At 40.2% G+C, this 26,358-nt stretch overlaps 1 protein-coding gene across 1 annotated transcript in view; it reads right to left on the minus strand.

The window, feature by feature from the left end:
• Positions 1-3,797: 3,797 nt before the first annotated feature.
• The window catches only part of LOC111234563 (kin of IRRE-like protein 3), a 51,716-nt gene continuing 29,155 nt past the window's right edge, over positions 3,798-26,358 (minus strand). Inside the window, exons 7-18 of the mRNA XM_022762712.1 lie at positions 24,230-24,335; positions 16,557-16,705; positions 16,079-16,206; positions 13,900-14,026; positions 12,990-13,090; positions 12,424-12,622; positions 10,598-10,705; positions 10,258-10,326; positions 5,865-5,956; positions 5,678-5,746; positions 5,466-5,479; positions 3,798-4,278 (exon numbers count right to left, since the gene is read on the minus strand). Coding sequence (XP_022618433.1) covers positions 3,798-4,278; positions 5,466-5,479; positions 5,678-5,746; positions 5,865-5,956; positions 10,258-10,326; positions 10,598-10,705; positions 12,424-12,622; positions 12,990-13,090; positions 13,900-14,026; positions 16,079-16,206; positions 16,557-16,705; positions 24,230-24,335 — 1,643 coding nt within the window. The remainder of the gene's footprint in view (positions 4,279-5,465; positions 5,480-5,677; positions 5,747-5,864; positions 5,957-10,257; positions 10,327-10,597; positions 10,706-12,423; positions 12,623-12,989; positions 13,091-13,899; positions 14,027-16,078; positions 16,207-16,556; positions 16,706-24,229; positions 24,336-26,358) is intronic.

The raw sequence follows: 26,358 nt of genomic DNA on the forward strand, positions 1-26,358 counted from the left end.
TTAACCCAAAAGGCATGACTTTGTATTGAAGGAAATGGTCCGGGGTGACAAAAAGCTGAAATCTCAGATGCACGATGTGAAAAGGGCACCTGCCAGTATCCCTTCAGTAGGTCTAATTTGGTGACATATTTGGCTGACTCTATGTGAAGGGTGTGAGGATGGGGCATAAAGGAGGATGACTCTATGGACTGTTTCCGGTATTTATTTGCTCCTGCAGATTAAAACACATTAACTGACTCCTGGTCTCTCCTTTCAGCACATCTGCTCCCTATACATGCAAAACAACAGTGTTTTTACTAGGGAATACAAGCTGCGCTGCGTAGGTTGCATGACACAAGGCGAACTGCCGCCATACAATTCGTGCCAAAAAAGTGAAACTAAAAACGCCTGTAAGACTTTCATTAACGGTCAAAACAACACAAAATCGCGATTTTGCATTCGTCAAACAGATTCAAAACCGCTTCACAATCAATCTTCACATTCCAGAGGTATAACATCTCAGGGGGATTTCTGTTCGCTGCTGAACAATGTACCACAAAACATTTATATTTTGACACCCTGATAGTATGGACTCCTGGCAGAGACAATGACAGGATTAAATAATGCAAAGGGCCATTAATTGTGACAATTACTTTTGTGTGTGTGTATTGGCTGGTGAGTATCAGAAATAATCCTGTCATTAATTTGTGGTTTCTCCGTTTAATGAATGAATGTGATACTTACTGGCCATGTTTATTAATTCTCTTGCTCAGCTTCGTAAGCAACGTTTGTAATCTCTATATATCTCTATAGTTTTTTTTTTTAGCATGCTAGTTATGATTACTTACCTCATAACTTCCACAGTGGGGACAAATACAATATATGAACCTTCAATACAAGACTTTTCCAGTTCTGTCAAAGACATATGTTATCACATATTAAATTTTAACTCTTTATCAATTAACTTACCAATTTTCAAGTTTATTCTTTTTGATTCATTCAACATGTCTTGCAGTTTTCAAATGTGACCACTAGATGGCAGTGTTGTATTGTTTGTGTAATGCCCGATCTCAGGCATGAAGGAGGAAAAAATGCCAATGGGACACCCTGTCGGTTTCTTAGATATGTTCAGACTAACAGGGCAATTAGACGGATTATAACATGACCCATTATCATTATCATTAATATTATGTAATGTTTTATTAGCAAACATGTAGTAAACAGCTGATAGAACAGTATGATACAGATGTTGTCAGGTTCTTCTGTCATGAACTTTATACAACCTACACCCTTGACTGTTCCTTTATTATGATGTTTTTTGTCATTTGTTTGCCTTTATCTCAGCCTCTGCTGCTGCTTGTTATTTTAGCTTCATTTTAATGATGTTAGCTGTGATGAAGACCTCGTCACTGTTTACAAATGACACGAGGTAAAGAGGACACTCAGTAGTACATACTCAAATTGTAATCCAGACTCATACCTCCCCTCTGTACTTGTGGTGAGTGCACGCACCACATTAAAACTACAATCAAAACGTTACACATATCCACTGCAGTAATATGTTTGACAAAAGAAACACACTACATAACATGTTAGTCAATTCAGATCAGTTTATTCATAACAATCTTCTTTTACCAAAGTGTTACCATTAATCAGATGTTCCTCTCCTCCACAATCTCTGGGTCTGAAATAGAGCTCATAAATAACAAAAATCTGTAAGCACCCACAGGTGCCTATTACCAGTAGTTAAGGGTTGAGTGAGACTATAAACTACAGTGCACACTTGAAACATCCTAAGGTGCCAGGTGCAAGTATAAACTGTTAATCTTTAGTATTGGTTGTGTTGAAAAGAGCTGGTTTTGTATCTTCAGTCAAATCCACCTATCACAATCCTCTCTGCCATTTAAGCGTATGGTATTTGTAGACTGCGTATAATGTGTACAAGTGGGGGTGATTCCCCAGGGCTGCAAAAACACTTATAAGATCCTGCTCAAGACCACAGGTGCAGTGGACACACTGCTATGCTATCAGTACCATAGGTTGCCTATGCTCACACACAACTGGTAACCATGCTATTGCCTGACATGCTTTGGGATACTGGTCCCACAATTGTCAGTCTAGCCATTGTAACATTAGACACAGTTGACACTTTGTGACTCTTCCCACCATCAAACTATCAAATTGATAGGAAACAGAGACAAAGGTCCCTTCTCTCACAAACAGTCAATGCTTTTAGCATATCAGAGAGACACAGAACCAGACCAAGGGTCAAAGGGTCAGCTCCAGAGGATCAACCAATGGACACCAGGCAACTGTAGAATATAGGCAAAATCTCCAGTTTGTAACAATAAGACTCTGTCTATTGATATTTGATTGTTTCTTATATGGGACAAATAACACCAAAAGGACTGAGAATCACTAGTCAGAGATGTGCCACTGTTTAACTTTTTGTTTAAATTTTTTTTTTTTTTATGAATAATTATGAGAGATGACAGGGATGTGCGCAGACATTTTGGGGGGCAGGGGCTCACGTGAAAAAAATCACGTGAGCCCCTGCCCCCCAAAATGTCTGCGCACATCCCTGTCACCTGGTCCATTTTGGAGAGACCGAGACCTCTGGACATTTCAGCTCCCGCCAAAAACCTTATGAACATCATCCAAATCCAAACCAGGAGAAGCTGATGGCACTGACAGGTGGTGGTGAAGACAACAACTCCCATGCTCTGATGCTACTTCACAACGCAAATAATTTCTGTCTTTACACATTGTTTTGATTGAGAAACATCAAATTAGCTATTGTCTGCTTGAATGCTATGCTAATTTGTAGGTATGTGTTTTGAGTTCTGCCCTTTACCAAATAAAAATCCTAGTGGCAGCACAAAATCTGTAACTTCCACCACAGAGAACAAAAATACCTCCAATCAAGTTGCACTGAGGTATATTTGTAGTTTTCTTTAATTAAAACACAATATTGGCACCCTAACACATCTTTGAGTGCTGAGTTGTGACAGTACTTCAACCCAATGCTTTTCCGTGACATGCATTTGTAGAACATGATGTAGCATGTTGTGCTTCCTTCACTCCATTCACATCCCCTTCCATACATCTTGAACCTGGTTATCTGTTCCTCTGTGGTGTCATGGCCCTTTGGATCCCAGGAGAATGATAGCCTCTTAAACCAGCCCAGGTGACCATCATCATTTCAGATGGGCTTATCTACATTTCCTCAAAGAACTCCTTGTTCTACCACAGTTATCACTCTGTTTTTTCATTCTGTGTTTGTCATTGTACTTGAGTGCAGCAGTTCAATTATCAGGCTCAGACTGATGAGAGCGTATTGTCTCCAGCTCTAGCATTCTTGCTCACTTACATTAGTGCATCAAAGTCCATAGACCAACAGAACTGTCTAACAGCAAGAATCTCACTTCATCTTCACCCCTATCATTCAGTACCAAAATCACAGTACACAAAATACTTGTTTTACAGAGCTCTAGTGTAAATAGCACCATGTCAGCCAAACATGGAAATGAGAGCATGCTTCCCAGAGACACAAAATACACACAAGTTGTAGGTGTTTCTCATTAATGGGAATGGGACAAGTACAGATCTACACTTGTACAGTGTCTGCCATGTAAATGAGAACAGCTTCATTGTGAATTCAGCTGTATCAAAGTACTGCATTTGTGAGCAGAGAGGATGAGGAGAGCAAACAGATAAAGACCTGAAACCAGCTGACACTAGGCTGAAACCAGCTGATATTATGTCTCATCTGTGAAAGTAAGATGACTCCTTTATCGCCCAGTCAAGGCCCTTGACAGTTAGACATGGGTCTGCATGCGTTTCTGCAGAGGCCTGGTGATGTCTGAGTTCTGGGAGGAGGACTGAGAATAGTGAGAGGAGGACGAGGCTGAGGTCTTGCTGTTCTTGTCAAGCTGCACACATCTGTCCTGCTTGCTGTGGCTGCTGACGCTGCTGTCACACTGAGTGTCAATGAAGGAGCTGGAGTCGCTGAGTGAGCTCCGCTGAAACTCCCGCTCACACAGCTCGATGGAACTGCTTCCCATGCCCAGGACGAAGTGCTGGCTGTAGTCGCACAGGTGGTTTGGACCGGCACCAAGGGTGTTGTAGATGTTGGTGAAGGACATGCCAGTGGGCACCTGCTGTTTGCCAATAGTCTTAGTTCCAGCGGTTGGGCTTCGGCCTATGTCAGGAGTCCGGCTGGGGGTCAAGGACATGGTGTGGGTGGCGTGGTGCTCGTTGAACGTGCTGACACTGTAGTAGCCATTGGTGGGGTCCTTTTAAATGCAAAAGAAGAAAAAGTGATTTCAGTGAGACAGTAAACAAACAAGATAATTTTGTTGCCTCCTGTTTGTGAATCAATGCTGTCTTTTTGTGCACAACTACGTTTATGTAAAAGCTGCTTTTTAAACACAGACACTGAAAAACAAGAGCTGGTTTTCTCACCTGTCTACACTTTCTCACTTTCACTGAAGAACAAGAGTTGAGCCACAAACAGTGATCAGAAAATGGGCTGATGAATACGGGAAATGAAGAAAGGTGCAATATGAAATAGCAGATCACATGATTTAGTGGTGTGTCATCTGCCTGCTTCTCAGTATTCATGTTTGTTGCAGGATGTGTTGATTTATTTTATTATCTGTCAAATCAAATGCAACCCTGCATAACATCACATATTCACATAAACAATTGCTGGTAGCCATGCATCTGTTGCCTCTAGACTTGACTACTGTAATTCTTTATTATCAGGATGTCCCAATAACTCAGTGAAATAAAATGTAAACTCAGCGATGGTTGGTCCACTGTTGGAAAGGATGTCAACCAAATCGAAACACAAGAAATACTTTTTCATCATTACTTTTAGCACAGTGGCAGTTATTAGGAACTCAATGCTCACTGAGTGTCAACACCATACACCTGTGTGAGCCATAGTCAGATCTCCACTGAGCCACTGACATGACACTGACACGCTTCAAATTTTTTTAGCTGTGGTTTTATATTTAGCTCAAGCTTCAGTAGTTGAGCATTAGAACATGTAGTATGTTGTGAGAATGTTCTCAGTTTACTGGGAAGCTGAAGAGAGAGTCAACCTGCACTTTCTACTGCAGTGAACGAATATGAAACCTCGGCTGATTTTGACGTTTACATTTAGAGAGTGGAGGCCTGTGGCCACAGAATCTGTGCCACCAGGAGAAGTTTTGATTTTTCTTTTCCTGGTCGCCAAAAACCATTGCTCCACATTCTAGGTGGTCACATGAAATGTCTGATGAAATCTCAGAAAAGCTGTAAAACCCTTCACTTGGAGGTAAAAATATCCAGAACATAACACATATGTCAGAACTGGTAAGCTTTTAAAGCGGAGTAGGCCAGAAGAAAGTTGAGTCTGTACTCCGATGAGATCCCATTCATTTTAAAAATCATAAAAAAAAAAATATGAATATAAATTCAACCATAAGGGATATAATGGCACATACTGTATCTCCTAAACATGCTTCACATTTTAGCTTTGGAGCCATGTTTCTAGTTGCAAGCCTGTGACCAGGAGTGAAAAGCCATCTTCACTATAATTATCATAACTAATGATAATCTATGCTTTCTGTGCGTTGCACAGCAGGAACATGATTCATGGTAACTGGCTCTTTGAAGCTGAGACAGCTGAATATTGATGGTATTCACCCACCTTTTCCTCCTCATGGAGCATCTCCAGTTGCTTCAGCACAGCCTCCTGCTGGAACTCACCATGGTCTGTCTGCATCATGTTAATCAGGGCCATCAATAGTCATTCATAGTGAATACATACCAGAAAAACCAGAAAGCCTTGGACAGAGCACATCAGTATTTGAGGCCGTATCAAACTGTTCACTCACCATCATCTGCGTGATGTTCATATGCTCCTCGCTCTCCTGTGCTGCATCATGGTCCTTGTGGACAATCTCCACCTGAATGCCTCCTTTAAGACCTGGAGGACAGGGAGAGACGGATCAGAGTGGCTGAGCAGCCTCACACCCACAGCTTTTTCAGACCTCAGGGTGATTATGCTGACTTCACTGACTGAAAACTTGAATAAACTTGAATAAATTACAACTTGGTAACACTGATTTAACCCCTGAGGTAACCCCAGATATTGATCAGCAGGATGCTGAAGAATATCTGCAGTCTAAATATGCAGTGTACCGGGCCTAAAAGTGTGAAGACAGAACATCTGTCGTCAAGAAATGAGTCAATTGCATATCCTCTTTCCTTCTGATGATCTGCAGTGACAAAGTAATAGAGAGACAAGCAAAGCTGTTGTTAAAAGAGGCCGTTTCACTGTGGCTGCTAAACTAATCACCTACGAGTCCCTCAATGCAACACAACTGACTCTGCTAAGTGGTGGTGGTGTAACATTCAGGCAAAGCAGAACTTTATTTATATAGTACATTTCATTCCAGGTGGAACCATAATGTGCTGCATCAAAGCATGAATTATCACAGAAGTTGAAACCACAAATACTATGTGGATAGTGAAAAGATAAAATGTTGACACAAATTAAAACAAACACATAAATGATACGTACAAATTAAAAATCATTAAGAAAATTAGCACCGATCAGTAAAAAAGATATGTAAATTAAAACGATTAAAAAGTAGGAATAAAATGTGATTAAATAAAATCATAATTAGCCCAATAAAAAACAAGACATATGAAACCAATAAAATAAACCAATAAAAATAAAATGAAATGGTATATTGAGACCAGTAAACCACACTACTGGAAAGCGTGGCTAAAAAGGAATGTTTTCAGTTTAGATGATAGCGTAGGAGCACCTCTAATATGCTTAGGTAGTATGTTCCAGCAGCTTGTAGCATAAAAGCTGAAGGCAGTTTCACCAGTTTTTGAGGAGACCCGGGGGAGATGGCCTGTTCCAGCTGACCTGAGGGGTCTAGCTGGTTGATAGCTCACAAGCAAGTCAGATAGATACTGAGGTGGAAGACCATGTATGACCACAAAAACAAGCATTAAAATTTTAAAATAAATTCTAAAATTAACTGGAAGCCAATGTAGCGACCACAGCACAGGTGTTATATGGTCATATTTTCTTTTTCTAGTTAAAACTCTGGCAGCTGCATTCTGGAGTAGCTGCAAGGTATATTTAGGATAGTCCTGTGAACAGCACATTACAGTTGTAGCATTAACACCATATTTTAGAATTTACTCTCGTTGAAATGGGGCACGAGTCCTCTGGGAGGACAACAATGAATTACTTCATTGACAAATTTATCAATCTCATATCGGAAGCCATGACTTCTCAATTCAATGGATCTCCAGTCTCTACGTCAAAAGAAAACAAGAGGACAACAACTGGGTGTAAATAAAGAAGTTTATTAACTAAACTACTATCTACAGAGTAAATGTAAGGTGTAATAATCATAAAGATAAAAATAATAATGAAATGAGCAGTGTGATGAGTTGGCAATGGTGGGAGAGAATATGTTATGGCTATACACTATGGCTATACAGCTAATGATACTACATCTACGAATGAGATTTGATGATTAAATATTACTATATTTCGACATCAACCCAGTCATGAGCAGAATGTTAATGATGATTAAAATTTACAAAATTACTCTGAGGCACTTCTGTTGTTTTGGTTCAGTTGGTCTTGACTTGGCTTATAAAAATAAAAGATCGCACATGTAGACAAAAATGATGTTACTTGGAGCCTGTGGCAAAGAAAAATAAAGGTTGTGAAAAGTGCAAAAATGACTAAGAGCCATGAGTTTGTGGCTAACAGCTTAGAGCTAAAAGTTTACATGACTACAGAGCCGGGCTTTGAGCCGGGACTCTGAGTTTTGAGCAAAGATCTCAGCTTCTAGTTTCTGCATTGTTTTTCTAGCTTCAGCTTTTCAGCCTCTAGCATTGTCTTAGCTTCTTCTTTCTGAGCATCTAGCTTTTGGCATCTTCTGGCTGTTTCTAAGAATCTTCTCATCTCTGGCTTTTTCCTTCTTAGCATCTCGCCGAGTTTCTACCAATGTGTGAATAGTTCATGAATGTTTTATCCCCTGGGGGGCTGGCGCATGTTTCAGGGGTGTCACTCGTCTTCGCCTGTGTTTCCACTTGGAGAAGAGAGTAATTTTCCACTGAACTTTTGAGTAATTAAATTCTATAGTTTACTTATAAACTCGTACATCCGTTTTCCACCATGACCACAAAACATTAAATCAAATAACATATAAAACTACTTGCACTAATAATGGCAGAGAGGAGTAATACAAGTGTTTTCATATTACATCCTTCAAACCTGGAATTAATCATGATACAAGTGGTTAACTGATCAAACAACAATATAAACATTTCCCAAAGCTAATAGTCTATAAATGTGGATTACACAGCAGTTCTTTGGCTGTAATAATAATATGGACATGCTGGATGTCATGTAGTGTGTGTTAGCTCGTGTGAAGGATGCTGACAGTATGGTCACATGAAGGACATTGTCTTAAAATCTACATGTTACATTTCAAACATTCTATTGGATAGAAGTTTGGGATTAAACTATTGCATAGGAACATCTCATGAGTTACAGAACAGCTAGATATTTAATTTTACATTCTTCCTCAGATCTGTGTCTGTGAAGAGAGTTCTGCTGGTCACTACCCAGGATTGGAATATGGGTTGTAGTTTATGACTCTTATCTAGAGAGGGGGAGAGGAAGGGAGGTTGACTCTTTTCTAGAGAGGGACAGAGGAAGAGAGGTTGGTGTGTGTGTGTGTGCGTGTGTGTTTGTGTTCATACATGGCACAGAGAGGCCAGGATTCACACCTTAGTGTTAATCAGTCCTTTTGTTGTTACTTGTCCTATATAAGAAACAATCAAATATCATTAGATAGAGTCTTATTTAATTTGCCTATATTCTCCAGTTGTCTGGTGTCCATTGGTTAATCCTCTGGAGCTGACCCTTTGACTTTTGGTCTGGTTCTGTGTCGTTCGGGCATGCTGAAAGCATGGTCTGTTTATGGAAGAGGGGAGGTTAGAGATAGGTCTGTAATTACTAATAATAGATGGGTCTAGAGTGGACTTCTTTAAAAGTAGCTTAACAATTGAAGATTTGAGTGAGCTGGGAAAAATACCAGTTTGTAAAGAGGTCTTTATAATGGTTAAAATATCCTTAGATAGACTGTTAAAATGCTTTTAAAAAGGAGGTGTGGATGGGATCAGGGAAAGAAGTGAAACCATTATGACCATTAAGACCATGGAACCACTGTTCTAAGATCATCAGCACTGACTGGTGCAAAAATTGATAAAATAAAATTTGAGGGAGGCAGGGTAGGGGGTGCATGAGTAAGTATGGGAATATTTGCCCTGGTAGTCATTATTTTGTTTTGAAAGAATGTTGCAAAGTCCTCGCACTTATCAGTAGAAGTTAAATTACCTGCAATATAAGTTCTGTAATTGTCAAAGAGTTTGTCTGTAGTGGAAAAGAGAACCCTTGAATTGTGTATATTATTGTTCCTTATATTTTTAAAATATGGTTTCATGGCTTTTCTAATTTCTGAGTTATAAGTAATCAATAGATTTTTATAGATTTCAAGATGGTCTGAAATCTGGGTTTTACGCCATTTATCCCCGCTCTTCTGCAGTCCCTTTTCTTCCTCCTTATCAATTCATCTGTTAGCCAAGGACTTTTATTCTTTTCAGACAACACTTTACTTTTTTAAGCTGTAGTCTGCTGGGGCAGCAGCATGTCTGACATGAACACCAGGAGATTGGACAAGCTGGTCGAAAAAGCTGGGTCTGTGCTTGGCAGGAGTCTGGACTTGCTCAGGACTGTTGTTGAGAGATGCATGCAATGTAAGATGAAGGCCATTTTGGACAATACCAACAACCCTCTCCACAACATTCTGGCAGGACAGAGAAGCAGCTACAGCTACAGCTGCAGCAAACATCTCATCTCGCTGTGTTGCAGAACAGAGAGGTTCAGGAGATCCTTTGCCCCAACTGCCATCAGGCTATATAACACCCCAGCCAAAGGAAGTGGACAAATGTAATATTGTTTAATATCTATTATTATCATTATTATTATTATTATTATTATTATATATCTTATGTATGAAACACTAAGCAGGTGACGTGGAGGATATATAACATAAAATCCTATAAACACACAACAATGAAGAAGAAAGACACAACAACACTGATGAGTGTTCAGCACAACCATCAGCAACCACTGCTCATCACACTGTGAGCAGAGTCAGTCACACAGTTTGTTAAAGGCCTTACTCTCTGTTTTCACATCTCTGTGGTGTGACATTGACACAGGAAGAGAAGACATGACCAGATGGACATCCTCTGTAGAAACAGACAAAAACATGTCAGAGACTAAACCAGGCCACTAAACTCTACCAGGACATCCAGTCATATATTCCTACACATAGTGAAGCAGAGAGAAACAGAGGCAAACTACAGTCTATCCTCAGAACTTCAGATTCAGCAGAGGTAGAGCTGGAGGCTAAATTAATGACTGAAGCCAAATCAGCCACTGAAGAAGAATTCTGGAAGAAGCTTTTCCACTCCACTCCACCACCGCCGTTTACAAAAACCACATACACAGACTACATACTCGTGTGGAATCTGGTGCAGCAGAAAGCGCTGAGTGTCCCCAGGAGGATAGAGAGGGCCAGGAAGGCTCCCACTGCCACACCGACGATAACAGCCAGTCGCAGAGTCTCTGAAGAAACAGACACAGCAGGACATTCAGAAGCACTGAGGCCACATCCACAATAATACACACAATATCACTTTTGCTAAACCTACACCTGATGTCCACACCACTGTGAAGATTTTGAGCCCCTAAAACCGACACATCTGGAAATGCTGCTGGGCCTTGGCCCACGGAGTCTGGTCGGTAAAAGCCCAAAGAAATTACATGAAGCCACCACCCTGATGCCAAGGACAGGCATCAGGTTGAGGCACACTGTGGCAAGTCTTCAGTACAGTTCTGCAAATATTGTCATAGGAGCTCCACAAGCTTTCCAACAGGAAACTGTGTCCCTGAGTGGGTCTGACAGGCTCCTCAGGAGTGAGCCACTTTAAAGATTCAAGTTACAGTTTGACCTTCTTTGGTCAGATTGACATTTGGGAGTGATATTGAAAAGATGCTCAGTTCAGTCCATGGGCCTCATTTAAAACTGTTGATAAACATTGAAATTAAATGTGAGATAATTTCACTTCATATCACTCATTACTTATTCCACTCCACTTTTGTGTTGTTTGTAACTTTTCCATAAGCACCTTTCAACTGTATAAGATGTGAACCAACTCAAATCACGTTCTGCTCAATATTTCATCAGCTCACCATCACATAACAGACACCTGGAGGGGCTTCAGTGTCTCTGTGCCTCCACTGGTCAGTCCACACTGAACATCCACCTCCATGTGTGATCACTGTTTCATTTCAGAAAATGTCCTGTTTGTGGCATTAACAGCTGCTGCAGCCATCAGCCTCCACAGGAACAAGGTGTCGATCAGTGCTCATCAGGGGTTTGACCATTTGTGGTTGATTGTGGGAGTGTTGTAGGCGGAGAATGAGGCTTTGCCTGTGCACAGCCTCATAAATCTGATTACTTTTTTGTGTATGACATTTTCAGCTCTTGTGCACACAAACGTCTGGATCCTACACACTGTGTTATAAGTGAGGCCCCTGGTCTTCACTAGAACTCAGTCTCTTCAGGGAATGATAGCTTTGAAACTCATCAGCATAGTCCAACTAAAACATTTACAGTTTTATGGTTTTAATATATTTTTATTACAATGAGAAAATACATTTAAATCATTTTTTTTATTTTAATGTGTTTTTTCATTTAATAGAAGTATATTGAAATGAATCATTCAAAATGTAATTATAGATGTAGGCTAATTATACTGTAGATGTAGGCTAATTTGTCAGTTCTGTGCAGGACTGTGCACTGAGATGAGGCACCAAACAGACAATAGTTGGTAGAGTCTCAGAGTCTATTATGTTAATTTCCCCTAGGGGATAAATAAAGTATCTATCTATCTATCTATCTATCTATCTATCTATCTATCTATCTATCTATCTATCTATCTATCTATCTATCTATCTATCTATCTATCTATCTATTGAAAGAGGCACGTTGCTGTCCCACATCACAGCAGAGGGATCGCTTCAGCGCTATAGCTCTAATCATACACTAAACACATTTTGTTTTCTTTTGACATGACAGCTGTGAAACCTTGTGCACTGTTGTCCAGTTACACTCTAAGAAGTCTATAACATGAATCTGCCTACAACATTCTGATTTGAATCCACACAGGGATGAAGATACAGTTTTCAACAGCTTTAATCAGACTCAGTAGCCTCAGTGTGAGATTTAACCACAGGTGAAGAGCTACAGTTAAACCTGTCTGACATGTCTTTTTCCTCACCTTGTTCTTTGAGGCGTATGATCTCAGTGTCAGAGCCGAAGCTGTTCCATGCTGTGCAGTTGTAGATGGTCTGGAAATCTGCGGGGACTATGTTACTCATGGTCAGTGTGGAGATGACCCCCTCCTCTGTGCTGACCGTCTCCACAGTGTAGCGTCCAGATGTCCCTGACTCCAAAACTGTCTCCTTCCAGGACCAGGCCTGAGGGATGATAAAAAGATTACACACATTGTCATAAAAATGATATAGTCTCAATGTTGTTGTTGTTACTTGACTTTTTTACACCACAATATCTTAAACTTACCTACAGCATACAGTACCCATTATTCAGTGACTGGGTGCTGTTTCTTTAAATACACATGTACATTTGTAAACATAATGACATGTTACACATCAACTTTATCAGGACAGATTGTATGATTTTTACAGAACATGAATCAGTTAAGTTCTGGGGTTTAAGTTATCTTTTTCTTCAGTGTCTGAGAAAGTCATCCATTCTTCTCAGACTGATCAGATACATGAACATTGAGCTGAGTTAGTAATTGGAAAGAGGGATAAAGTGACTCACGATACGGTCGGGAGGAGGGCTGCTGTGTATGAAACACTTGATCTGACCCCTCTCTCCGTAGAGCGCCTGCTGGGTCTGGGTGCTAGAGATAGTGGGAGGACCTGGGGAGGCACAGTCAAGGCAGGAACACAATCATCACAATAATAATTTCTCTGTGTTGTTCCAGTAGATCTATAGTTATGCCTCACTGGTCTGATTTTTATGTCCATTGTTACTCTATTGCACAACAGTTCCCACAAAGAGCAAGCACTTGACGACAGGATGGGGAGGAAAAACTCCCTTTTTAACAGGAAGAAATATATCATAGGAACATAGGAAGAAATAAGATCTGAGATTTTACTGTTAATGGGGCCTGAGCATGGTTCTGCCCTTGGCATTTAATGCATGCACTGCAATCACCAAAAAAATGCATGTCCAAATAATTTACAATAGATCTAAGTTATGCAGTCATGTTGTATTGTCTGTCTGCAGAAACTGAGCTGTAACTTGTAGCTTGTCATTGAATTTTGGCCCAGAGATGATAAAACATCTATTAAACTGCTGTCCATTTTTTCAATTGATTCAAAAAGGTTGAAAAATGTTTGATTGAGCTGAGATCATTAGTCAGAGAGTGGAGATAAAGGTTTATAATCAGTCATCAGAAATAAATGATGCTGCCTTATTAGCCTATCAGTGATAGCTGTGCTGCAGAGGTGAGGCTCCACATTGTCCACTCTCATGTTGGGGGGATTTTTACTCTGAATGGTAAAGCTGGTATTCCAGTTTTGGCTCAGAAATGGTTGCTTTTATTTTTCAGCACAGTTTTGTTACTCATGAAGGCCTCTTCCTGTGCATCACATGTAGACTGAATCAGGTGCAGTGGTAACAGAGAGCCATTCACATGCAGTGCATGATGGGCCATTGTACTCACCATTCACAGTGAGCGACACTTCCTTCTCCCCCACACCCACTCTGGGGACAACAGCCCGACACACATACTTCCCAGCATCCTCCTGCCTCACTCCTTTCAGTGTCAGAGTGTTCTTGTTGCTAAGCACCTGTGTTGTGAGGGAAACGGTTTCAAAGGTCGGAGGAGACAGAGGTAATTTCAATCTAGTTGAACATCAAAAACAAAGAAGGATCAACAAGCTGTTAGTCAGAGATGTTGCACACTGTGCAGAGTGAAGGAGACAGGAATGTTATAATCTGTGTTTTTATGTTTTATGTCATTCAAAACACAAATCACACAAGTCATTCTAGTTTTTATCCTGAGTACTCTATCAAGTACAACAGCAAAGCTCTCTTAGCTTTTCAATCTTCAACATGAGCTATGAGTCATATTGTATTTAGGAGTAAAATGTTGTTTGAGAGTTGTTCAAAATCTTTTGAAAAGTAATTGAAACATATCTAATACCATGTTTTCACAGTTACATGACAGCTGCATCTGTCTGCTGCACATCTTGCTACAATGACAGATTTGTCCTTTAAAAACTCCTCTTTCAATAAGCATGTTTCAGGTAAAGGTTTGAAGAGAGAGAGAGAGAGAGAGAGAGAGAGAGAGAGATAGAGAGAGAGAGAGAGCAGGGGGCTGCTCACAGGGGGTTCCAATGAACTGCTGTGTCATTGGTGAAGAATACATACCACATGCCTCATTTCCAGTCTTACTATTGGTCCTGTAATATACACGCTCTCTCTTTTTGGGTTCAATGTGATAACCGTGCAGAGGTTCCAATCTGGGTACAAATGGAGCGTAACTCATGTTATTTGTCTTCACTGTCAGCTCTTTTGTTTTCCCCAATGTCTCTGTCATTACAATGTGTCAAAACAATCCTGTTGTAACACACTCTCTGAAAATATGGTCTGCTATTAGGAAAAGCTATGGATGGCAAAACGGCTCTCTACTCGCCCCTGTGTACCTCAATCACCTTTTTCCTCCATCAATCATGGATGGGTCTTTTGGTGTTTGGAAAAGGAATGGCATTGACAATATGAAAACCCTTTTTATAGATGGAATATTTCCCACCTTTGAACAACTGCAAAATAAATTTAAATTAGCACAATCCCATTTCTTTAGATTCCTTCGAATTCGCAACTATATCCAGGTCATTATGCCTTCCTTTCCCAATTTGCCTGATGAGTCACCTATGGAGTCTGTATTTTCCTTTGAGCCATCATGGAGGGGTGCAGTATCTTTTACTTAGAATTTCATGGCCAATTTACAAACCCATCTTTGGAGACTCTGAAGTCTGTATGGGAGGCAGATTTGGGGATGACCGTCCCATCAATATGTGACCGACATGGCCTCATTCAATTTAAGTGCTACATCCCCTTCATCTCTCAAAAGTTAAACTTTCTAGAATGTTTCCAGATGTGGACCCCACATGTGACCGATGCAAACTCTCACCTGCCTCTCTGGCACACTTATTCTGGCACTGTCCAAACCTGTCCACTTACCGGAATTCGATATTCAAAACTCTATCAGAAATTTTCTAATTGACAGTTAAGCCAGACCCTCTAATAGCTATTTTTGGAGTGACAGGTGAAAAAAATAATAACCTATCCGGAACTAAACTTAAAATGACAAAATTTGTCACTCTGTTAGCACGACAATTGATCCTTCTCCAGTGGAAATCTCCCCATCTTCCGACCTTGACTCGGTGGATGCAGGAGGTGATGCAACATCTCAAACTCGAGAAATTGATACTCACGGTGGATGGCTCCTCGGCCACATTTGAGAGACTCTGGCAACCATTTATAGACCATGCTTGAGCCAAGCTCCCGACCCCCACACCTATTTGAATACAAGTCTATATGAAGTTAGTAACATTTATTTATAGTCCTGTTCCTATCTCCATCTTTCTTCTTTCTTTCTTCTTATCTTTCTATCTTGGCCCACCCCTAACCCTAACCCTTCTATTAAGTGCAACTGCCTGTCTTGTTTTTGTTTTTGTATTTGTTTTCTTTCCTTTTTTTTGTTTTTCTGTTTTTAGTTTACTTTCATTATATTGTGTTATTATTGCTTTTCTTTGTCGTTGTCTTTTTTTGTTACGTGGTTGTTAAAAGTTGGGGAAAAAAAACTAATAAAAATATGTTGACAAAAGAATACACACCACTCCTGAGCCACGTTTCATCCACACGATGGTCAGAGAGGGGTTTCCTGTCCAAGCACAGTTGAAAACAGCATCCGATCCTTGGTCCACCTGCAGAGACTGAGGCTCTGCCCCCATCCTTGGCCCAACTAGAAAACAGACATATGACAGAAATGATCTGGACTTATATATTATATAATTATCTTAACATTTGGAAAGACAGTACATTTTAAGAGCCCAAAGCTACAAAGCAGAATAAAATGTATGCTGCAAATACAATCCTTATTTTACACTGGATTTTAGTCTGTGGTTGTCAATTATCATATAAATGTAATAAATGTATAAATGTAATTTCCAAGAAACTATAGAAAATAACTTAGATGTTGACATACTTCTTTTTTGACTCTCTGATAAGACCTGTATGTACATGGATGTACTGTATGTTATGTATCTCAGCTCATCTGTGCATAGGTGTTCGACAAAGCTGATAAACACGCACAGTAGACGTCCACGTTCCTGGTGATGTTGGTGTTTCCTAGTATGTTGGTGACCTCACAGGAAACAGGCTCAGTGAAGAAAGAGTAGTCCACAAGAGCCTCATAGGTGTCGCCGGACACGTCAGGGATCACATAACCTCCTTTGGCCCATCTGAAATCATTAGAAACAAAGCAACAACACGGATGAGTAACAAACAAAGGTCCATTCATATCTGCAATGATTTTTCAATGGATCGGAGGAGGAAAATGATTTCTGGTGATTGTGTGTTCTTTGAGTCTGCTGAGAATCAATATTTTGACTCAGCTCGAATGACTTAATGTTAATAATAATAATAATAATAATAATGATAACAATAATGAAGATGATGATGATAATAATAATAGAAAAAACCCAAAATTGAATTCAATTAAAGCAATTAAAAAATAAACATGAGCTGACAAAGAAAACCTATTGTGCCAACTTACATTTTCATTTATTTCAAGTCAACGTGTTTATCACAAGTACACTTAAAAACAAGTTTCCTTGGACAATAAAAATCTTTCTTTGCTGTCCACTCTGAATGCTGTTCATCAATAAGGAAACACAAGATTTAAAAACTGAAATTAGAAAAAGTAAATGAATAAAATATCAGAGGAACATTATGTACAATATAGAAACAATATACAAAGTGGTTTTAGAAAAGCATCAGGTCTCACCAGGATTTATTCATTTATTTTTGGGTAAAAGCAAGCGGCAAAGTGAAGTTGGACACTGAATTGCAGTTGATTTTACCTAAAGGTACCACAGTGCTGCAAAGCAGACTTTACACTATACACAGGGCTACATACACTGTGGTACAGGGTCAATTCAGCTTCATGATAACAGAGCACTGATAAATCTTCAAATACAAAAGTGCATCATCGTCAAGCATCCACCTGAATAAATGCTTTTGAGTGAGACACGGACCATGTGGACATCCCTGCAGACAGCAACATAGTATTGTTATGTTTTAAATGCTTGACAGGAACTCTACTCAAGGTGCAGGAGGAAATCTCAGGTGCCTGAAGGCTCCGTCCATGATCTCTTCATTAAAAACGAAGGTTTAGATTAAGCGTGCTCTTGGTATGGTCCTCTGTGTACGGCCTTCTGGGACTTCCCAGAATTCAAAAGGTTTCACACCTATACCTGAACTCCACTGATGGACCCAACAACCAGCAACCATTGGTCCCTGTCTGGCCAAGGACCCATGATGTCATCAGGTCAACAAAACCTCGGTGGTCTTCTTCTTCTTCACTGTTTCCACAGCAACAACAGCTGCTCTCCTCACACCTCTCTGCCCTGCAGCACTTAGCGCTTAATCAAGTTCAATTTAGCACCAGTGGCTTTGACACAGTCTGCCAGCTGATTTTACAAGCAACAGGAGTCATGAAGCAGAGTTAGTGTTGAGCAGCTAACTCTGTGAGGAGAACAAAGGAGATACCAGTGACCTCAGCAACACAGAAGCTGCACAGCCGGACAAGCCGGAAACAACCTCTGCTTAATGGACTTGTATACATTGCCTGGGCCTAGCATAGTGTAGCACGGACTGCACAGGACTGTTTCACTTTTGCAAATGTACTCACGTGGTTGAATGTGTTCACCAAGCTACCTTCTTTGACCAGCAGAAGGTCTCGTACATTTATGTCAAATTTGAAGAAGTTCTGTCAAGGTGTTACTGAGATATGTTCACAAGAAGGGGACTGATGGACGTACAACCTGAAAACAATATGCCTCCTGCACGGGCCTGTCGCCAGCACAGAAGCATAACAAAGCTGTCCACAAAGGCTACAACACGAATGCAAATTAAGCCACAACACAAATGCAAAGGTCATAATATGAATATAAAAGCCACAACACAAATGCAAAAGTCACAACACAAATCCAAAAGTCACAACATGAATACAAAAGTCACAAAACAAATACAAAAGTCACAACACGAATGCACATTATGCCACAACGGAAGTGAGCGGCAGGTCCGTCGATACTGGTCCTGGGTGCCAGGGACAATAACTGCTGGTAGACTATTATGACCATTAATCTTTCAATTGTAAACGTTCACCACCCTGTCATCTGAACCACATTCGTATCTCAGTGTGGTATACTTATAACTTTTACCTCGGCCTGCATGCCAGCGTCCACTGGGTCATCAGTGGTGGCCTGAGATGGTGCATCGTGTTCCCCTTCTCACACTGGTGTAGCGTTAATGCCAAATTTTAGAATTTACTCTCGTTGAAATGGGGCACCAGTCCTCTGGGAGGACAACAATAAATTACTTCATTACCAAATTTATCAATCTCATATCAGAAGCCATGACTTCTCGATTCAATGGATCTCCAGTCTCTACGTCAAAAGAATACAACAGGACAACAACTGGGTGTAAATAAAGGAGTTTATTAACTAAACTACTATCTACAGAGTAAATGCAAGGTGTAATAATCATAAAGATGAAAATAATAATGAAATGAGCAATGTGATCAGTTGGCAATGGCGGGAGAGAATATGTTATGGCTATACACTATGGCTATACAGCTAATGATACTACATCTATGAATCAGATTTGATAATTAAATATTGCTATATTTCGACATCAACCCAGTCATGAGCAGAGTGTTAAGACCAGCCTACTGTGAGTTGCGCTGTAGCTGAGGACCCTCGGCTGGAACCCAGGTGGCTGTGGTTGCCGTGGTAACCCCGGAGACACAGGATCTAGGTGGATTCTCCTGGAGGCCGTGTCCCGTTATCATGATGACGGATTCTCCGGTGTCTCAGCGATTCAGCTCTGGTGGAGTTTGTCAGGAGACTTTCGTGCAGAGGTGTTATCTGCCAGCATCTCTTGCGGGTTGATGCGAAATAAACTCTAATGCTCTTCACTTTGGCTGGATAAGTTTAGAGGAGACTGGCGTTGACCAGATGACTCTAAAGTTGTCAAAATCTTCAAAAAGGAAAATTGGTGATGATTAAAAAGTTACAAATTACTCTGAGGCACTTCTGTTGTTTTGGTTCAGTTGGTCTTGACTTGGCTTATAAAAATAAAAGATCGCAGCATGTAGACAAAATGATGTTACTTGGAGCCTGTGGCAAAGAAAAATAAAAGATGCGAAAAGTGTAAAAATGACTAAGAGCCATGAGTTTGTGGCTAGCAGCTTAGAGCTAAGAGTTTACATGCTACAGAGCCGGGCTTTGAGCCGGGACTCTGAGTTTTGAGCAAAGATCTCAGCTTCTAGTTTCTGCATCGTTTTCTAGCTTCAGCTTTTCAGCCTCTAGCTTTTAGCTTTGTTCTCGCATCTTCTTCCTTCTTAGATATGGGTTTCTCTTCTCTGAACCTGTGTGAATTGATCACGACTGTTTTATCCCTGGGGGCTGGCGCATGTTTCAGGGGCGTCACTCATCTTCTCCTGTGTTTCCACTTGAGAAAGAGTAATTTTCAACTGAACTTTGGAATATTTAATTCTAGAGTTTACTTATAAATGTGGGTTGTAGTGACTCTTTATTCTAGAGAGGGACAGAGGAAGGGAGGTTGGTGTGTGTGTGTGCTGTTGTGTGTGTGTTCATGCATGGCACAGAGAGGCCAGGATTCACACCTTAGTGTTAATCAGTCCTTTTGTTGTTACTTGTCCTATACAAGAAACAATCAAATATCATTAGACAGAGTTTTATTAATACAAACTGGAGATTTTGCCTATATTCTCCGGTTGCCTGGTGTCTATTGGTTGATCCTCTGGAGCTGACCCTTTGACCTTTGGTCTGGTTCTGTGTTGTTCGGACATGCTAAAAGCAGGTCTCTTTGTGGAAGAGGGGTCCTTTGTCTCTGTTTCCTATCAATTTGATAGTTTGATGGTGGGAAGAGTCGCAAAGTGTCAATTGTGGGTCCATAACTCTGCATGTCCTTACAATGAACTTCCTTAGTGGCTTGTGATTGATGCCAGGCCAGGTATGTATGCTACACTGGTCCCTGAGGGGAAGAACCGTCCAGGACGTCCTCATCATGGTCTCTTTCTCCCCACACGGTCATTGTGTCTTCAGCATACAGTATGCTAAATGTTCACTGGCATTCATTATCATTTAAATCAATCATTTATTTTTTTAAAAAACCTTTTGATTTATTTTTATCTTTTTCATATCTGGGACATGATGTATTCAATGAAAATAGCTGGGTTCTGTGACAGCTACATTTGTGGACATTGAAATTCTGCAATGTTGAGGAAAAATTGTCAAAATGTTTCATAACAATGAGTCACACCATGCAGCCTGAAAGAATTTGCATATGAAAGCCTAATGATGATCATGTGAGTACAAACTACCAATAAACATATCTAATAAGGCCAATTATTAAAAAAGACGAGTTTTACTGACATCATGTAAAGTAATTTCACAGAGTTCTAATTTCTTAATGATGATGAACCCACATCACATTTAGTGTCCTTCAGTCCACATGCTGTATATACGGTACATCTTACAGGAACAGCTCATTAGTTTGGCTGTTACAAACTACATATGGCTCAGCTTGGCCAAAAATAGTCACAAATAAAAGAGCTTCACTTTCACATTTTTTGCATAAATTTTACTTATACAATATTGAATAAAATTTGGTATTTAACAGTGACTAAATAAATAAATGTAATGAAATACAAGTTAAACTGAAAAGCTTTGGTGGATCAATGTGGGAAGACAATGAAAAACAAATCATCATAGAATGTAGCAGATAGTTGTGGAGGACAGTAATGACAGGAAATTGTGCATAACTATAGCACTGAGCAGCTTTTTTCTTTTTTAAAAAAAAGAAAAGAAGACATGCTGCATGAATATGCTTTTCAATATAAAAAGGTAAGAATGTCCTCGTAATTATTTTATTTGACAAGCTGTAGTTGTCTATCACATGCAGCATCCATTTCTTATTAGAATGCACAAAAGACAGTTCAAACTAAATATTTTTGTTGAATCTAATGTGATTTTAAGCTCTAAATTTTCAAACTGATAATAAATATAATCGAGAGAACAATAATATAGACCTATGTTTTGTTTGTGCTCTGCACCCTGTACCACATCATGGTCAATGGTAGTAATGTAGGAGTAATGTCTTTTTTGTTAAGTGAGAGAGCATTTTTGCATTTCAGAGAGATTTATAGACAGCATTTTTGTGACTTGTGTTCAGGAAATCAAAATAAAATTATGCAGCTTTGTTTAATATACAAAGTCAGGTTAAATGTTACCAACATATTGAAACTAATTGTGGCCATCACCCGTATCCTCTTTTGCACTGTAGAAATCGGGTTTGTTCATCATGGTATTAGACTTATGCTGCCTTGTTCACAAGAACTGTAATTTTACATCCGATTGAGGTAACTGAGGCTTCTCTTCTGTTATTTTATCAAGGAAATGACTCAACTTACTTATAGAACAGTTTTTTCATACATGGCAGACTAGATGTAATGTTGCTTTGTGCTAGGTTTTAGTTGCTTGAACATGTTTAAAATACACAAAATTTTCAAAGAATGTGTATTCAAAGACTGAATCTGTACAGTTAATCTACTTTCACCCAATCGTTGGTCTAACATCACTATGTCTCCATCCACAGTTACAGCTTTATATTCATCTGATTTACTAACATTACCTGAGTGATGTAGGTTACTGCATAGCTAGCTTTACAATAACCTAACAATGGATTGCAGAATACATAAATATGAAAATACAAACACATTGAACAACATTGCTCATTTGTGACATAGTGACATTAATTACAGTTATCTAGCAACAACATTTCACTTACTTCATACTACACTTACTACATAATTTGCATTTGTGTTGTGACTTTTGTATCTGTGTTGTGACTTTTGTATCTGTGTTGTGACTTTTGCAGTCGTGTTGTGTCTTTTGTATTTTTGTTGTGACTTTTGCATTTGTGTTGTGGCTTAATTTGCATTTCAGTTGTTGCTATGTATTTGTCTTGAGGGTTTTGTATTGTGTTGACCCGTCTGGGCCAGTATACAAATAAATACAAGAATCTAAAGGACAGGTAAAACAGACACACATGGAAACACCAGGAGGAGACTCCGGGGAACGCAACAGTAACATGTAGGACACTGAGGAAACTGACAAAGACAGGCCCAATTTGGCCCCTACACACTCCCACTCAGAGACGGAGTGTAACTCCGTGTGGATTCACACTCATGGCTGTGGAGGGTCTCTTCATTAAGGGGGAGGGTAATACATACACCGGCAAGCTTTGGGACACCCTCACCTTTCTCAGATGGAAACAGAAAATTTGTTGTTAGAGAAAATATTTCAGAAAGGACATTGTAATTAAATCAATATTTATTTAAAAGATAATCTCATACACAGTATTGACAAAGATGTAGGTGTATGTGCAGTGACATGGCACTCATCACATTCACGGCATAGTGAGCTTGTGAAAGGGAAATTATTAATGGAATAAATAAAAATGTACTCCCATGCTTCTTTGGCTGCATTTCGTTATTGTTAGACATTTTTTCATTTGCCATCTTAATCTTATTAGATCCTTATTTTGTCCAAGGTTCTTGAAATCATTAAGTCGGGTATACAATGGCATGTTCATTCCAAAATACAATGTAACCTCTAACTTCTTCATGTGTGCATGAAAACAGTCAAATGTTTGTTTGAGGTAATTTATAACTTATCCTTTGGAGATGAACACACAGAGTCCTGCACTCTCAGCTTTAAGTCATTTTATTTCTACTTGGCAGTATATTTATTGAATGGACTTCTACTTAAGCTAGAAGGCCAGGTCTGTCTGGGATTTAGACTGGTTTGTTTGTGTGTTTCCTTCCTCTCCCTCCCATAGGTGTGCTCAGTCACCATAGCAACCAGTTGCTGTGCAGTTGCTGGCCAGAAGTTGAAAAAGCTGACTTTGATAGGCTAATTAGACTGTTTAACTCCAGGCTGATTTTACTGTTGGCCATGTTGTCTTCTCCACAGTATGGCAGATCAACACAGGTCTCACAAATCATATTAACAGGGTCAGGTCAGGATCGTAGTCTACTGGACATGAATGAAAGTCCATGTGATGTTCACATGACTCTGTGTGTGTGTGTGTGATGTGCTACTGCCATCAATACTTTAACTGGTGATATTAGCACCTCTGACTGAGGTGGCATAGGAGTATCAACACCACAAATACTATCAACAGATCTTTTCTGTCTGTCTTTGCATGAAAAATAGGTGAGACGCAGAATCTCTAGATCATGTGATGCAGCTGGGAGGTATACATCAGTGAGTCCACTCTAACCTGTTAACATGGGCACTGAAATAAAAACCAAGATGTTCCGCACATGCCACACACATGCCACATGCACGTCACACACACATGCCACACAGCCAGTGTGTTCCAGGCCTTATGCCTCCTTTGCACAAAACAATTGTGTAAGCCTTTTTTTATGTTGTCAATGTGTTACTGTTCCATGAGTTCTTATTAATTGAAACATTAAAAGATCAGCAGTGTCAGCTGCTGTACTGACTTGAGGTCAGAGAGAAAAAACTCCCACACCCCTGTATTAGTATTGTATTGTATACTGTATATGTAACATTTTGTCCTTTCTTTAGCACTTGAGTACATTTGTTAGTGTGGGAGTTTGTCTCTACACTGCACACAAACCATCAAGTGGATGTTGAGAAGCTCACCTGTAGTAGATGACAGGAGGGTTGGCTTTTGCAGCACAATGGAATTTGACCACACTCCCCTCTAGAACAGGCTGACGCTCAACGGTGAGGTTGACAATGGGTGGGTCTGAGAGAGGGGAGATCAGGAGAGGATGAAGGACGAAGCAGCATCGTTTTGAAGTCTCTTAAAAAAAGTCTTACACAAGTCTGTCCAAATTCGATGCTTCAGAGTGGAATCTTCAGATCATTTATTAATTTCCTACCAGGGTATACAATTGTCTTCAGTTCAAAAAAAAAAAAAAAAAAGGCATGAAGACGAATTACACAGGATTCTGACCAAACGAAGACATCGAAGCAGCTAACAAACGCAGAGACAATTTAAAACTATACATTAAAAACAATTTATGTCTGTCGCTTAAATCTCATCCGTCACTTTGAAGAGTTGAAGGTTCACTCTGCATGATTTTCCTAAAAAAATAAATGTATCGTATCGGCAGAGCCTCTGCCTTCTTCCTGTGTTTTCCTATTGTCTTCTTATTTTACTGTTCAGGGTGTTTCTGGGCTGCAACCTTAGAAACTCTTAACCAATAACAGTGCACAGGGTGTGAGGTCACCTGCTAACATCAGGCTTTTGTCAGCAATGGGTACACTCGGCATTCACACCCGGGTCAAATGACTCTGCAGTAGATGCAGGTGTTTATTGGCTCAGCAGTGATGTGAACACAACACCTGGGTGAACTCACTAATTTTCACCCCTTTTCCTACTGTAATGTCTTTCACAGCACAAATACTGTAAACACACCTGTCACCTGCCCAATATGGTGCTGTTAAACCAGAAATACCGCAGCTATACCTTCCTGACAGTGAGCTGCAGCCCCGAAATAAGCTTTAAAACAAACGATTACCGATTGAATCGTCTTACAGCAGCACCTACCTGGGGATGAGACGAGACAGATCCGTTTTAACAGTTTGCACGGTGGCTAGCAGCTCACTCTTTCTCCACTGTGTCTCTGTGTGTGTGTGCTGCTCGTGATGACATTGCTTGCAGTTGTGTGTCCTTAGTAACTGGGTAACTGTGGCCCAGGGACAGTGATGAGCAGCACAGGGGCGGACTTTAAATACAACTCTGAGTCCTGCCACATCCAGAAATACTCGGATGACACAGCTATTGTGGCGTGTATCAGGAACGGGCAGGAAGAGGAGTACAGGGATCTGACGATGGCCTTCAGTGAATGGAGCGACAAGAACTGCCTCCTTATGAACACCTCCAAGACAAATGAGTTGGTTATCGACTTTCAGAGGTCTAGGCCCACCCTTCAGCCAGTCAACATTCGAGGGAAGGACATTGAGGTGGTGCGCACTTATAAATACCTAGGTGTGCACCTGGACAGTAAACTGGATTGGTCCCGGAACATGGATGCCATCTACCAGAAGGGGCAGGCCTGGCTCTTTTTCCTCAGGTCCTTTGACGTCCGCAGTGAAATGCTGCACATGTTTTATCAGTCACTGGTGGCCAGTGTACTCTTTTATGTTGCAGTCTGCTGGGGCAGCAGCATGTCCGACATGAACACAAAGAGACTGGACAAGCTGGTCAAAAAGGCTGGGTCTGTGCTTGGCAGGAGTCTGGACTCACTCAGGACTGTTGTGGAGAGACGCATGCAATGTAAGATGGAGGCCATCTTAGACAATACCAAACATCCTCTCCACAACATTCTGGCAGGACAGAGAAGCAGCTACAGCTGCAGCAAACGTTTCATCTCACTGCACTGCAGAACAGAGTGGATCCTTTGTTCCCACTGCCATCAGGCTATACAACACCTTAGGCAAAGGAAGTGGACTAATCTAATTATTATTGTTTATTTATTATCAACTGTTATCAGTTATTATTATTATTATTATTATTATTATTATCAACAATGAGCTAATGGACACCTGAATTTCTCCTAGGGGATAAATAAAGTATCTATCTATCTATCTATCTAGAACGAACAGAGAGGCAAACTCTACTGGCAGTGGAAAACTGGTCAATCAGCTTTTTTTTAATGGGCTTACCTGTATTTAAAAAAACTGCTTATACCTGCTAATTTTGGTGAAAAAAGTTTATATGTCAAAATAGAGAAACCAACCATCAACAGAGGAGGAGACACCAC

Source organism: Seriola dumerili, unplaced genomic scaffold (genome assembly GCF_002260705.1).
Source record: "Seriola dumerili isolate Sdu_G_001 unplaced genomic scaffold, Sdu_1.0 BDQW01000449.1, whole genome shotgun sequence".
Taxonomy (NCBI): Eukaryota; Metazoa; Chordata; class Actinopteri; order Carangiformes; family Carangidae; genus Seriola; species Seriola dumerili.